Here is a 15,058-nt window from a genome sequence, read left to right as displayed (position 1 = left end):
GGATCCATATGTAATTATTGAATGTATTCACACATCTAAATATAGCTTTTATACAGCTCTGAAAGAAAAAAAATAAGAGGCCACTTAAAAATGATGAATTTCTTTGATTTTACCAAATTAAAAACCTCTGGAATATAATCAAGAGGAAGCTGGAGGATTACAAGCCATCAAATCATCAAATCTGAACTGCTTGTTTTTTTTGCAACAGGAGTGGCATAAAAAGTTATCAGTGTAAGCAGTGTGTAGGACTGGTGGAGGAGAACATGCCAAGATGCATAAAAACTGTAATAAAAAAAAAACATGGTTATTCCAGCAAATATTAATTTCTGTACTCTTAAAACTTTGTAAATATGAACTTGTTTTCTTTTCATGAATTGAGGTCTTAAAGCTCTGCATCTTTTTTGTTATTTTAGACATTTCTCATTTTCAGCAAACAAATGCTAAATGACAATAATTTTATTTGGAATTTGGGAGAAATGTTGTTCGTAGTTTATAGAATAAAACAACAATGTTCATTTTACTCAAATATATATCTATAAAAAGTAAAATCAGAGAAACTGATTCATCACTTGTAGTATTTTGTCATAAACAAGGGACTTAGTGTTCGTCTTGATTAACTTTCAAAATGAAAGCTATAGCATTATGCTAAATTATGAGCACCATTGATGAACACCATGATCACAAAGCAGCCACCATAATATCTGAAAATAAAAGTGAAGCTGCTTTTTTTGGGTGGGGAGGAAGTTATACTTTTGCAGCATGGAGCAAACAGTGCTCACTCTTCCTCACAGCTTCCTTCAAGCTGTCCATAACACTGGTGCTGAAACTCGAGACTCTGGCGGCAGTACCATGGACAGCGTGAGCTGCTGAAGTGAGACGCTCACTGGTCCCCTCAGCCACAAGACCAAGAACCATACTTTTTATGCCAGATTCCTAAGAAGTTAAATTTACCTGTGCTGTTTGACCCACGGTGCACAGCATCTTGAGAAGTGATGTGAGTTTTATAAACTATGCTGTGCACCAGTGGAGTCAAAATATAACTTTCTGGCCTTTATCACCAACACTGTAGAGAAAAACTGATCTGCATTTTATTAAAAGAGCACCTTGCCAAGCTACAAACATGGGGGTGGATTAATTCTTGGTGGTGGTAGGAACAGATTCCATGAAATACCAACCACTTCTGGATTGCAAATGTCAAACCATCTGTGAAAAGGCTAAAACAGAAAAGTGGATGGTTCCTAAAACAGCTCAATGTTTTAAAATAGACTTTGAAAAAAAAATGTATCATGAATTATATACATAGACAAAAACATTCTCATCTCAGCACCAGCTGCATGTAAAATTCTTTTGCTGCTTTAAGCAATAAAAATAATCATTTTATGTGTCCAAACTTTTGCATAGGCCAAACTAATGAGTTTTTTTTTCTGTAACATTTTATGTAACTGTGTGATATGATCAAGATTGATCTACATATCTACTGTGTTTACAAATTCTTAATGAAAACTGTGTAATTTGGCCAAGATTCCACCGATATTTTCACACTATATATTGTCGCTTTCCAATGAAAAACAAGTGTCTTCTTTTTGTTGATTTTTAGTTTACTAAATAATTAGAACAGACAAACTATCCCTTACACTCTGCCAACATTTCTTGATAAATGGACCAATAGAAATACTTCGAAATGACCTAAAATAAACTCTTTTTACATTGACTTTCATTTAGAGTTTAGAAGGTTTATTCTCTCTCCAGTAAAGTTGCTGTTTTAGAAATACTTGTTTTTCATTGGACAGTGACGATATAGAGCTGCAACTAGTGACTATTTTAGTAGTTGATTAATCTGCAGATTATTTTTTGATTAAAGTCGATTGGTTGCAATTCTTTTTTTTCATGCCCTTCATTTGCACATATTCTTTTGAGGCTCCCGATCCAATGCATGTTTTAGTGCACAGTATTTTTGATAATTTGATGTACCTTTTTTAACCTAAACATTACAGAATGTATCGTAGGAAACTTTCACACATGCATGATTTTATTTTTAGGTGATTTTAGTATACCTGTAAATATTCTATTGAGTTTTTTTTTAATAATTTTATTGAATTGGATATGCATAAATAGTACTTAATAACAATTGACAATTAAACATTAAGTCCTTTTATTATTTCTTATGTTTTTACTTCGTCCACAGTTAATCCTGTTGGATGTGGTTGGTACTTCTTGGTGGTATGCTGACATTACCCTGGATACCGTGGCTCTTGATACATCACAAAGACTTGCTGTCTTGATCACAGACGCGCCAGCAAGACATGCTCTTACCCTGCTTATTGAACCTTCACACTCTGCCCTTACTGGTGCAATGTGCAATTAATGAAGATTGTCCACCAGGCTGCTCCAATTTAGCCTCCCACACTAAAATGAGAGGTGTTTCAGTTTCATTTTCCAACCCCTGTACTTCATCACACATTAACAACACGCTGACAATGAAATTCTACATTTACATATAGGGCAACAATGGTTGCAGCTCTAACTTTATATTTATATCACCAGGAACCTGCAAATATGAATTCCTGTTTTCCTACATTTTAATGAATTCTGCATTCAAGATGAGCCTTGAGGTTTCTCTGAGATAAAGTTCAAGGCCAGCTCTGGAGTTTAATTAAGTTGTCTTTTAGAGTTCCTTACAAATACTGATGGGGGTTATCTGCGATGTTATGGGCCAACAGACCTGAGTTAATTAAGAAATCTTCATGATAATCACACTGTGCTTGACAGGTGAAGTGTGTAGTGGAGCAGTGGAGGGAAGCGGCTGGGTGTAAATCTGGATGCGCCTTTAGAAAAAACTGTGGATTGCTTTTCGCATAAGCAAGTTAAGCCTCTGAAGCACCTCACAAATAAATGACGCAGTCTTTTTCTTTTTTTTTCTTTGCTCAATATGCAATAATTATTCTGTATTACTCTAAGTAATACAGTGCGCTATAGATAATAGCTGCATGGCTGCCTGCCCTGCTTTAGCTGTCCTGGCAGCCAAGTCATATTAAAGTTCTCACCGCGTGTGTTCAATAATCCATTTCTCCCTCTCTACTCTCTCTCCCTCTGTCTCTCTGTCTCGTCCCTCTCTTCCCTCTCTCTTCCTTCAGCTCACGGCCTGTTGAACACCATTAGCACTTGTCACATCAGTCCAGCCAAGGTCGTCGCTCCTGCCCTCATCCCCAGACCTCCCACCCAGCCTTAAACAGCACACAGTCACTTTCCCTCTGACACCGGACCATGGAAAGCCTAAGCGAGCTGCAGAATCCTCTCCTGGACAAGAACAGTAAACACATAGTCAAGGCAGACTACGGATACAGGAGCGACTTCCCCACTAACCAGTACCAGGAGAACATCATCAACTACTTTGTGACGAGTGGGGGAGGTGGCAGTGTGGGAGGGGTCGGGGGAGGCGGAGGAGAAGTCGGGGTCACGCCAAGCAACGGCAAGGCCAAATCCCAGCTCCTGGATGCCACTTCCCTGCACCTGGCCGTAGAAGCCTTCTACAAGCCCAACTTCATCCTCTACAAGGACGACGTCACCATCAAAGGCAAGGATTACAAAAGCGAGTGCTGCGAGACCACCTTCACTGAAAAGAAAGATAAGGAAGCCACTGTGGAGACCCCCAGCACTGAAGACCCACAGGCTAAGCTACTGGATGAGAACGAGGTGAAGATCCAGACGGTGTCCTACGAGGTGGAGGAAGAGTACGTGGAGTACGAGGTGAGGCTGCACATATATTTACACAACACAGACACATATACACATATATGTGTACATATGAAAAAGAAAAGACGAATACATATGAAATATGTTATTATTAATGTGAAAAGGGTCCATAGTTCTATCATGGGATATGTATAGATATGTAGGCAAATGTGGATGAGTGTTAGTGATTGTTATAAAAAAAAAAAACTATTAAATATATTACTGTGTATTTTTAATTATACCAATTATTATAATTACTACTATGTTTTTTTTTTTTTATCCTAAACTAATGTGTCTTCTGTGGGAGCTTTGGTGGTAGAAGGGGATCATTTTTTTGTTTGGGTTGGATTTTTTCTAAAATCTAAATCTAAAATAAATTTGATCGAACACAATCATACATACAAATAAAAAGAATAGATACAAATCACATTACGTTTTTTTTATATCTTAAGATATTGTCCGTGTAATGACAAATACTGTCAGCTTTTCATTACTCTGGCGTTTCTTTGTTTCAGTAAAGAAAAAGCAAACAGCAGAACAATACACTGCAATACAATACATTGTAAATACAGTAAGTGAGTTATTGTACAAATAGTTTTTTGTGTAATGATAGGGTTTCCTGTTTCCACTCCTCATCTGATGAATATCTGTATTGTGGATTTTATCCATGCTCACAGTAAACAACTGTTGATTTAGCAGTTGTGATTTGTGTGGTTCACACAGATGCCGAAAGCAGAATATTTCCTTTTAGCTATATCAATAATTAAATGTTTTCATTTTGATTTTCACAGTCATCCAATCGACTTTCCTTTGCCTTTTTTCTGACAGCTATTTCAATGTGTTTTTGAAAACTTTAAGGAAATCAAGGTGTTTGTATAATACCTTTTAACATTTATAAAAACATGCTATGCCATGAAAGTTTTAATAAATATGTGTTGAAATTATTCAACTATTACAAAAAAAAACTTAAGAAAATATAGCATTACTTTTGCTTCATTAATAAAGATGAGATGACTGCCGGTGGAACTGAACAAATTTATGCAATAAATCAGAAGCCAACATTGTGCTTCTGTAGACCAGTCATGATAGCATATTTTTGGATAATATATTGTCCAATTAATAATTGTAATAAATTATATTTTTCTTAGTGGATTGCCATTTGATATGTCTCTGATAACATATATGATCAGTTAAAAGCATAAAATGTAACTGCACACTTTTAAAGACCGATGATCTTTTAATTAACCCTCTATAGCATGATTTTTATATTTGTAGAAAAAAACTTATTTTGTCTGAATTTAGCCTAGTTTTTTCTCGTGTTGATGCATCAATCAAAAAAATTACGAACAACTGATTCAGCATGATTGCCTTGTTATGTAACTGCATAATGAATTCATTAAAAACAAATATTTTAATAAGTATTTGAAAACAAAAAAAGCAATATATATCCAATAAACAATAAAAGAGTGACGTAATCATCAAATAAATGTTTTGTTGCCTGAGGTAAACACCATGCCATAAAGAGCTAATAAGAATATTCAGACATTTGAATTGAAATATAAAATTATGTCAAAAATATCCTAAATAAATCAAAAGAAAACCATTTGTAACATGCAAAATCACACATATTTAAAATGTAAATTATTTTAAACAGCTTTTGTAACAAAGCAATAATAAGCGGGTGGACAAATACTGTATGGAAAAATGGATTAAAAAAAAATATTTGTCTTTACAGTATTGGACACCTGCTCATTATTATTTTTTTTTTTGAGTAACTGTCTTTACTGTCCAGAAAAGTCTTCTTTGATATTTTAATTGCATAATGAGATTAGGATGTTATATGATCATCATTCCAAAAGTTTGGATGAAGCTTTATCATTTCATAATGCTTGAGAGATTCATGCCCCTGTAGTAGTTTTTGTATATATATAGATTTTAATTTTTTTTATCTGTGTCTTACATAATTGTATATTTCCTGACATTTCTCTTCTGTCCTCTACACTATTGTAACATTGCAGATATTCCCACTGTGGGATTAATAATGGCTTATTTTATCTTATTTTATCTTAGCACACACCTGGCATTAGACATGTTGCCAACAGGTTCATGTATATCTGCTGCAGAAAGCACTACCGGTATTCAGTATTGGCAATGTTTCTCTACAGGGACTAGACAAGCTGTGTGTGTATTTGCATGTGTGTGTCAGCGATGTGTGTAGATAAAAGTAGTTCAATACCTTTACTAGAGAGGCTGTCCACAAACATTTGGACATAGAGTAAAGGTATTTCTATATTAATATGCCTTCAGTCAGAGTCTGTAATCTGCACAGTACAGCCGCGTCTCACACTACCTCATTAATCAATAGAAAGGAACCACCATAAGAAACCACTGACCAGATATTTTATTTGAGCGGTGGTTCATTCCCCACTCTGCAGAGATACTGTCGCGGTTGTGGGACGGCAGCGTGTGATGTGCTATTATGAGCGTTTCAGGCTCCGCAGTGTTGCTAGGCTTTTTAAACAGGCTGTTTAAACACCTCACTATCACTGCTGGGTTAGTCCTCCAAACGCAAATATGCAGCCGACAGTGGTCCTGTATTCAGGATTCGACCACTGATGAGGAGAAAGAAAAAGAATAACACAGGTTGTGCATATCTTTTCACCTGCTTCTGGATGGGGTTGATTAATAAAATCGGCGAGCAGCTCTTCAGGGCTCCTGACAGCTGGCTTTAAATAGCTCTAGCTCAAGTCTCTTGGGAAGCATTAGTTTTGACTTACTAGAGCCTACAGTTTTATAAGACTGCAAGAGCACTCGAATGAACAGATGCTTTAGATGCAGGTTCATCCAGACCAGTTCATTTCTCACCTGCAAACGTTAATACTGCAGTAAAACATTACATATAGCACTATGAATATTCATCTTTTATAATCTGTAGTATTATTAACTTCAGTTAATATACAGTACTGTGCAAAAGTTTTAGGCAGCAAAGCAAAATACACTAATCCATTTATCTCAGCAATATGAGTGTTTTGTACCTGAAAAAACACCACATATGATTTTAACAGATGCAAATAAACATACATACAGTAAAACGTAACAGGGGAATTCTCATTTTTAACTATGTTATATCCTGTGAGCCAAGCTGAAGAACAAAGTGTAGTTCCAAATTTCTCATGGATGCCCTTAGTCAGCATGTGTATATGTTCAGTTCCATCAGCAGCTCACCTTATTGACCAAATTTACCAATTTACCAAATGATATGATGAGAACTAGAAATAACTCTATTAAACTCAGATGAGGAGAGATTAGATGTTTTAAGGAAAAAAATGATGTAAAATTGCTGTTTGTATTTATTGTAATGCTAGTTTTGTACTGAGCTAATAAACACTTACTTCATTGATAAGACACTTATTCTTTATGGAAATTGCCACAGGTGCCTAAAGCATTTGGACAGTACTGTACAGTAGGGGTGGGCGATATGGCTCTAAAATAATATTGCAATATTTCAGGGTATTTTTGCGATAACGATAAACTTGGCGATATAGGAAAACAAAAAAATAATTAAGTAATTTCAGGAATATAGTATAAGAGTATAACAGCATAATCATAATGTGGCAAAATAAATAATATAGCATAAAATAATATAATGCAGCAAAAATATTGCAGAATATTTAGTGCATGCATATAAACTGCAAACTAAAACAATTATACAATAAATACACCTAAAGCGTCACAGTAAATAATAGACTACTTTTAAGACAGAACATGTCTATTATCACGATATGGATTTTTAATATCACGATATTTCTGCGTCACGATATATTGTATACGATATAATATTGCCCACCCCTACTGTACAGTATTACGAATGTTTTTTTTTTATTTTATTTGATCTAATTTTCTACCCAATTTAGATGGCCAATTACATAATCCCTATTCATATAAACTCCCACTATCACTAAATCTCCTTATAAACAGAAAGATGAAAATGAAATATTTTGTTGAAAAACAAAAAACTGAACAAAATGAAACATTTGTCCAAAGACGATAATGCAAAGAATTTTTCACAGATTTTTATTAATGTTGCTAGATTTTATGTATTTATATCTCCTCTAAAATAAAAAAAAGAAATGACACCTACAAATACAAAAAAGTTATATTTATTGAATATTGAATTTTGTGAACGTCCCAGCAGACCAGACATACCAACAAAAAACAGTTCAGTGCTTCTACTACATTACACTACTCCCACAACCCGCCCTCCACCTGCTGATGGCGAGCAGCATGATCTGGGCTTCAAATCAATGATGCTCTCTATGATCCCGGATCATGCTGGATTACTGGATCATTTTTAGACATTCAAATAATTACATACCGATATGGATTACAGTGCATCAGTGAACAAACGTCAAACTAGTGCACCCACTAACCTACTTCTCAGTGTGAAACTGCTTAATTAACTGGATGAGAGGTTTTAATCAACTCTAGTGTACGGTCAGGTGATGACATGCTGGATATCCGTACATGAGATGGTCTCATGAGGATGGCGGGGTCTGTGTTTAGAAGGTGGAGGTGAGAGATATCACTTGATGTGTCACTTGTGGTGTCGGTGCAGTTGGTAGGCAGGCGCAGTGTGTGTGTGTGTGTGTGTGTGTGTGGGCCCACGAAGTGCCTGTGAGTTTTTTTTAGTGTCTCTCTGCACAGAATTATCAATACACGCTGAGCTTCTCAACCTGACATCTGGCATCTCACTGCATTTGTCTCATCATATTAAAGCCACTCTCCCTGCGTGGGCCTCCTGACTTCCCCAGCATGCACAGCCTGCACTTTTCTCAAGATATACGTGGGGTTAAAACACATAGCAACACTGCAGCACTTTATCTGGTCAAAGTTTTATGAAGCGCCACCACAGAAGAATAACACAACTGCTGTTGAAAGAGCACGACTGTTCAGAGAGCTAAGAAAAGGAGAAATTATATATGATACAGCAAAGAAAACCTACTGCCTTCTGTCCTCGTCACTGCTGCTTTTAGTGACACATGTTAAAGCATCCAGTTACTGTACTGCATTGTTCAGCAGACAGTCGGCTTTTAAAGCTTTAAAAGCTTTTTAAAACTTTCTATATTTTTCTTTGACCTCTGTTCCAGTGTTTTTTAACCCTGGTCCTTCAGTGTATTTTCTTCTTTCTTCTTTAATACATCCCCTTACCTTAATAGCGGGCTGTTTTTAGGGCTCATTAGTTGTTTCAGGAGTGTTGGGAGTGCAGGCCCGCAGGTTTTTAAGGGAGTGGATCACCAGGGCCAATGTTGAGATAGAGTGCTCTCTGCCTTTGTTCACATTACAAGCCACATTGTTCAAATCAGATTTTTTTGCCCAGATCTTGACAGTTCACATTCACAAATATAAGTGATCTGTCTCTGTGAGCAATGTGAATAAAGCTGTCTCTGAAATGCCTTACATGTACACATTGATATGTGTATAAACATCGCCTTCTTCACCAATAACAAAAAATGCCATATTTGAGAGACGACTCATAGGTTTATAAAAGTGAAATGGATGAGTTAGCAGCTTCTTTTGCTGGAGTGGAGAGAAACAGCTAGTCTGAAGTTCATGCTCATGTTGAGGAGGAGAAAAAAGGCCAGGCGGTTTGCTTTTGCTGTTTTTACAGCTATAGCTGCACAGCTAAACCAAGAGCTGTGTGGGTACGAGAGAGAGGCATGTAGCGCTAATGCGTAAAAGCAAAAAGACGCATTAATTCTGATTTGACTGTTCACATTCATGTCTCGTATCCATGAATCAAATACATATCCGATTTAGGACCACATATGAAAGTGACTCAAATCTGAGTTTTTGAAAAAAAATTGAGCAAAAAATCAGATTTGAGTCACTTCAGCATGGTAATGTGATCATAGCCTATGTAGAGAGTGCTTGCATCAAGTGTGTGATCTTAAGGGAGGGGGTAAACTTTGTAGGATGGTATATTTCCAGGACCTGGAATGAGCACCCCATGTTTTATTCTGTACCAAATGTGCAAGACTGGTTGATGGTCCGATGTTTTAGTAAGTGATACAAGGCTATTATGAGCTTATGTTTGCCAGTTACCATTGTGCATGCAAATCATCCCACCAGGCACAATGTCATTAATAGACATTAAAAAGATATTTAAACTGGATTCTAGTTTGTCTGAAAGTAAAATGTGGCTGAAAATACATTTTTGTTTGGATATTTTAATTTCATTTGACTAAATAGACACTCAATAGTACACAAAATGTAGTGGTTAGTGTAAGTAAAGTACAGATATCATATATGGTCATGGAAGCAGCAGGAAAACAAACCTTTCTGCAGATCTGCTAATAAAAACTTTTGCACAGGGCTTTTTTGTATCATCTTCTACATTACTCATTACTATAGTATGTTGAGAGGAAATGTGCACTCTAGTGATAAAGAAAAGACATATTCTAAATACTAAGACTTGTCTAATCAATTACTGTTACCCAGGGAAAACTCCAAAACATAAAATGTAATTTGATTACCTAAATGAGTAAGCTTTATTTTACCTAACCTTACCTAAACCTGAGCTTAACTCTTATTCCAAGGCCCAATTCCATTTCACCCCTTGGCCCTACCACTTACCCATGTCCCGATTGTTGTAAGGCTGGGGGGTAGGGGGATAGGAAAGGGCTTGTTAGCCCTTCAAACAGAGATTTTTCAGATGCACACAGATGGTTATGAGAATCACTGGTAAGATGATGAAACAAGCGACCAAAGAAAGCCACAAATGTAAATATTTTCCTAGTTAAAAGTGACAATAAGCACTATAGTACCATAGTGTAGTTAGTTTCAATGGTTTTATTCTTCATAACAAGCATAAAATACACTAGTAGTTTGTCTCAGTAGATAACTAACTAACTTTCCTGTTCCACCTTAAATGGTGCAACAGACAGCAGGGGCTGCAGCATTTTAGGCGGAACGGGAAAAAAAGCTAATTTCAGCTCCCCAAAACAGAGTAATTAAGGAATGGACAATAATAATCAATGTCTGCACCACCTGCCCCCTTTCTGAAGACATACAGTACAATGCTCTTAAGTTAACTAGTTAACCAGTTACTTAAGCGCTCCTGATGACGTATCAGGTGCTTGAAGGGTCGTCCCATTTCTTAGGGGAGGATTTCACCCCTTCTTTTTGTATCTCTGTTCCAAAGGGAAGGGTTTCACTTGAAAAGAAGCGTTAGGGGTAAGTGGTAGGGCCAAGGGGTGAAATGGGATTGGGCCTAAACCTAACATTAACCTTCACATAAATCTACACCTTAAATAGTTTTATTTACCAGCACTATTTTACTTTGAACGTATTTTGCTCAGCAGCACTTCAAATGCTCAGGAGAAAACAATAGGTCAATAGATGACCAAATAATTGACCTATATAGACATTTCAATATGAGATCATGTTGCCTTGTTAGAATATTACAGGGATGCCACTCGAACCAACAGTAATATATACACAATGTTAATCATATGTATTGCATTGAAAGAATGCATAAAATGATTTGTGACCAATTTGATGGAACTTTTTTTTTTTTCGCTTTTTTTTTTGTGTATCACTAAACACACATGCTAAAAGCAGCTCTTCTTCACTACTTCAGAAGACTGGTACTGCTGGTCCTGAGTGTTTTTATGTGTCACTGAAATTTAGAGCAGCGTGTGTAGGAAACTTTATTAATAGTCAGATCATCCAGTGGCTTGTTTTAGAGGGGAATGTTTGGAGGGGAATGTGAGGTTAGAGCCAACTGCGTGAGGAGTGAATCTCATGGTGAATGTGAGAGAGTTAGTTACCCTGCTACTACAAAGGTGCATAATACATAATACAAGTGCATTCTTGCGAAATGTGTCATGATGCAACTGCTGCATCTATAATTAACGTTTAAAATATTAAAGCTGACATTTTTTACACAAACTACACCACAATTCTTCTACAGCTAAAAACTGGCTTTTTTGAAACAATAACATAGACTGTGAACTGCAGCTGAAGCGTGGCATATTTTGTTTGTACTTTGCCTTCTCGCATTGTACGTCTGGTCCCAATAGTTCAAACAGAACTGTTTTAGTAAATGTTATTTTAGGCTTCTGCATACATCTAGCTGCTGATATCACTGGATTTAGAGCTGAGCTATCTTGCTTAGTAATCTTGGGGACTACATCTGTAATTAGAAGTGCTAATACTTTATAATAATAATAAAAATAATATCTGCATGTTGTTCATCAAACACACTTTGTTTATGGCTTAGTTCTGGATTTTGGTTTGAGGTAAAATATGTCTGAAAACCTGTACAGCTCACGGTACTTTATGTAACGTCTGTGTTTTGACTAATGGCAGTATTGACTCAGCAGCTAACAGCAGTGAGATTTCCTCTTCAGTTTACTTTAGCCTTTAGAGCACTGCGGTCCTCCTGCTGTGACGATGATGCAGCGCACTTTTAATGCGTTCTCGCTGATGCTTTTCCTGTTGCTCTCTATCGGTAATCCATATTCTCTGTGCAGACGAAAGTATCACGTCTGTGAAGGTGTCAGTCGTGTCTCCATATTGCTCAGTTCACTGCAGTCTGCTTTCGCACGTCAGAGCTTGGTGAAAGCTTTTCTTGTTTTTCTTTTTTTTTGTTTTAGCCCGATACCTCCACTTCCCCTAATGGAAAAGAGACGCTAATGGTCCTTGTGTTTCCTTTTGGGGGGCTGGCGATGTCACCAAAGCCGCTGCTTAGCTCCTTAAACCCCAATTTAAAGCTTTCTGCTCTCTCCTAAGATCTCACCTTCTCCCAGAGAGAGCAGACTGAAAGAGGAATTATCCAGAAAAGGGATGAAAAAGGGATTGGAGCGCTCTCTGATGTTTAAAATGAGTGGCTCTACTGAAGAAAACCTGATTATGCCCTTTCATCTCCAGCAGTTTATTAGCCTAATCTAAATTGTGCAGCTTTGAGAACCTCTTGTCAATGTACAATGGCTTTTACAGTCCTCGACGGGCCTCCTCTGAATGCTAAGAAGATGATAATGGTGATGGTGATGATAGTGATTATTGTACTCATCACCCTGTCCTTACGTGGGAATGGATATCACTCCGGATGCAGCATTCATTTCATGACAATGTGAGAAACAAACAGTTTAAGGTTATTTTCTATAATCCTGCATAGAGTTGCACGGTGTACCGAAGGTTCGATTCTTTTTCGATACTACGTCATCACAAACGATTCGGTTCTTTAGCATTCGATGCTTTCGATACTGTATATAGCCCAGTCACTAGCTTCAAATGAGTCAAATTAGTAGGCGCGATTTGATTCAGTTCATAAGAAAACTGATTCACACCGCAGCAGTCGGTGTGGCAGGATTCAGATAAACTTAGTGTTCTGAACAATTGAATCGATTCACGCGCAAGCCAGCAGAGCAGCAGCGAGTGTAGAATGGCGACGGCTAAAATAACAGATGTCTCTCGTCCGCGACTTGTGGACAAAACGGGCGCGAGGAGTGAAGTGTGGGAAAATAGTCTGAGATGTAGGCATCTTTTTTTTATTTATATTTTTATTTGTAAATAAAATAACGAAAATAACGAAAACTGAAAGTGAAACTAAACTACTTTATTTATTAGCGCTGTTTTCACTCCCGCAGTTGTACAGCGGGGGGTGTTGTGCCGATTCTGTCCGCGAAGCGGGAGTCGGATTCAGTAGCGGATTCGGCACAAGCGCGGCGGCACCTCGTGGCGGTGTTAGTTGTAAGCGCTCGCGCTAGCCGCAAAATACGACAGAAAACACTGAGGGAGCTGCAGAATTATGTATGGGACTAGAATATGAGAACGAGGAGATAAAAGAGAACCTTTACCTGTGAGTAGCTCACATCAGAACACGCAAATCTCTTTCTCTCTCACTCTCGCTGTGTCTCTTTCTCTGTGTCTCTCTCTGTCTCTGTCTCTCGCACGTGAACGCCTCCGCGTTTGACCTGCAGCACTGTGTTTAGCTGTTCTTAAAAATCATTTTAATTAAATAATAGTTCTATGCTTCTATGTTACCGTGTTATTTAACATAATTCTGATCATATTTCGCTCATTCATTTAGCAGACAAGCACCCTGATCTCTACAAAGAGCTGAGAAGTCGACAGGTTTGTGGAGTTAGTCAAGATACACTCTGTCTGTAGCTTTACTAAGATTTACTAGCGACTGCCAATAAATCACGTTAACACGGAGAGGAGTGTGCAGGAGTTTTGTTTTGGACCCGTGGTTTTCTCTATTTCTCCATTATCCCATTGGCTGTGAAACATGAACTTAAGATGTTCACGTTTTCGCGTTTCCATCGCAAATCTGTGGTCAGGCACGTAGCCTGCTTGATCGTTACACTGAACATGGGCTTATAAAAAATGGTAAATGGTTGATTAATAAAACGGAGCAGTGAGTGTTAAAATGAACATAACATTGTAATGTTCTTCTGTCTCTTTATTTTCCTTATTCAGAACTTCTGCCCACCCGTCAGGTTCACATAGTCAGGCTACCATTACCTCTGGTTTTAGTTTTAGTTTTTAGGAAGTGTTTAGATAATTATGTTATAGTTAAGGTTATAATAACGAAACTTGTTTTTTGTTCAAATGTTTCATTTTAGAATAAAAACGTTTGCACCGATTGTTCAGTGTTCAATCCAGTTCAGTCAAAAATAAACATTTTATGTTCAGATATTTTTATCGTTTTTTTTTCTTCCAAGTATCGTTTTGGTATCGAGAATCGTGATACTACAGTTGGTATCGGTATCGAAGTCAAAATTTTGGTATCGTGACAACCCTAATCCTGCAGTGTTCAGACCTTTTCCTCACAGTGCCTTTGATCTCCCATATGATATGCTTTGAAAAACTAAAACTGATGCGTGAAAGAAAGTCCAGCGTCTCTAAGGCAAGCAATTGTAATGGTTGTCCATCACTAAAAAGGGAGCATTTGAAATGGTTTTACTGTTTCCATGAAGGGATTTTAGTGAGACTTACATTCTGGATGTCAGGATTCATGATTGTCTTAAATACATGTTTTCCTCCTTTTTTTAGGCCAAAATAATCATCCGCAATATTAAATGATCAATATATGTATAATATTGAAATATCTAGTTGCTATTATAGTACTATAAGTATTATTAGTTTTGGTTTTAGTATTATATTATAATATATGTGCTGCTGCTGTGTGTCATCCATATACATTGTTGCTAGGATGATAATGAAAACAGCCTTATTGCCAGGCTGCAAAAATATTGTTTCAATTTGCATATATTAATGGTGGAAACGATTCTGTGTATTTGTGTAGTTTCTTCTAAAG

The 15,058-nt window shown here is 37.1% G+C and overlaps 1 protein-coding gene across 2 annotated transcripts in view; it reads left to right on the top strand.

Moving 5' to 3' along the window:
• Nucleotides 1-15,058, top strand: part of syndig1l (synapse differentiation inducing 1-like) — a 64,470-nt gene that overhangs the window by 13,202 nt on the left and 36,210 nt on the right. For both annotated transcript variants that reach the window (XM_049483648.1, XM_022663365.2), the window contains exon 2: nt 3,135-3,747. In XM_049483648.1, the coding sequence (XP_049339605.1) occupies nt 3,265-3,747 (483 nt within the window). In that variant the 5' untranslated portion in view covers nt 3,135-3,264. The remainder of the gene's footprint in view (nt 1-3,134; nt 3,748-15,058) is intronic.

Source organism: Astyanax mexicanus, chromosome 1 (genome assembly GCF_023375975.1).
Source record: "Astyanax mexicanus isolate ESR-SI-001 chromosome 1, AstMex3_surface, whole genome shotgun sequence".
NCBI classification, from domain to species: domain Eukaryota; kingdom Metazoa; phylum Chordata; class Actinopteri; order Characiformes; family Acestrorhamphidae; genus Astyanax; species Astyanax mexicanus.
This window is presented reverse-complemented; position numbering and strand designations above follow the sequence as displayed.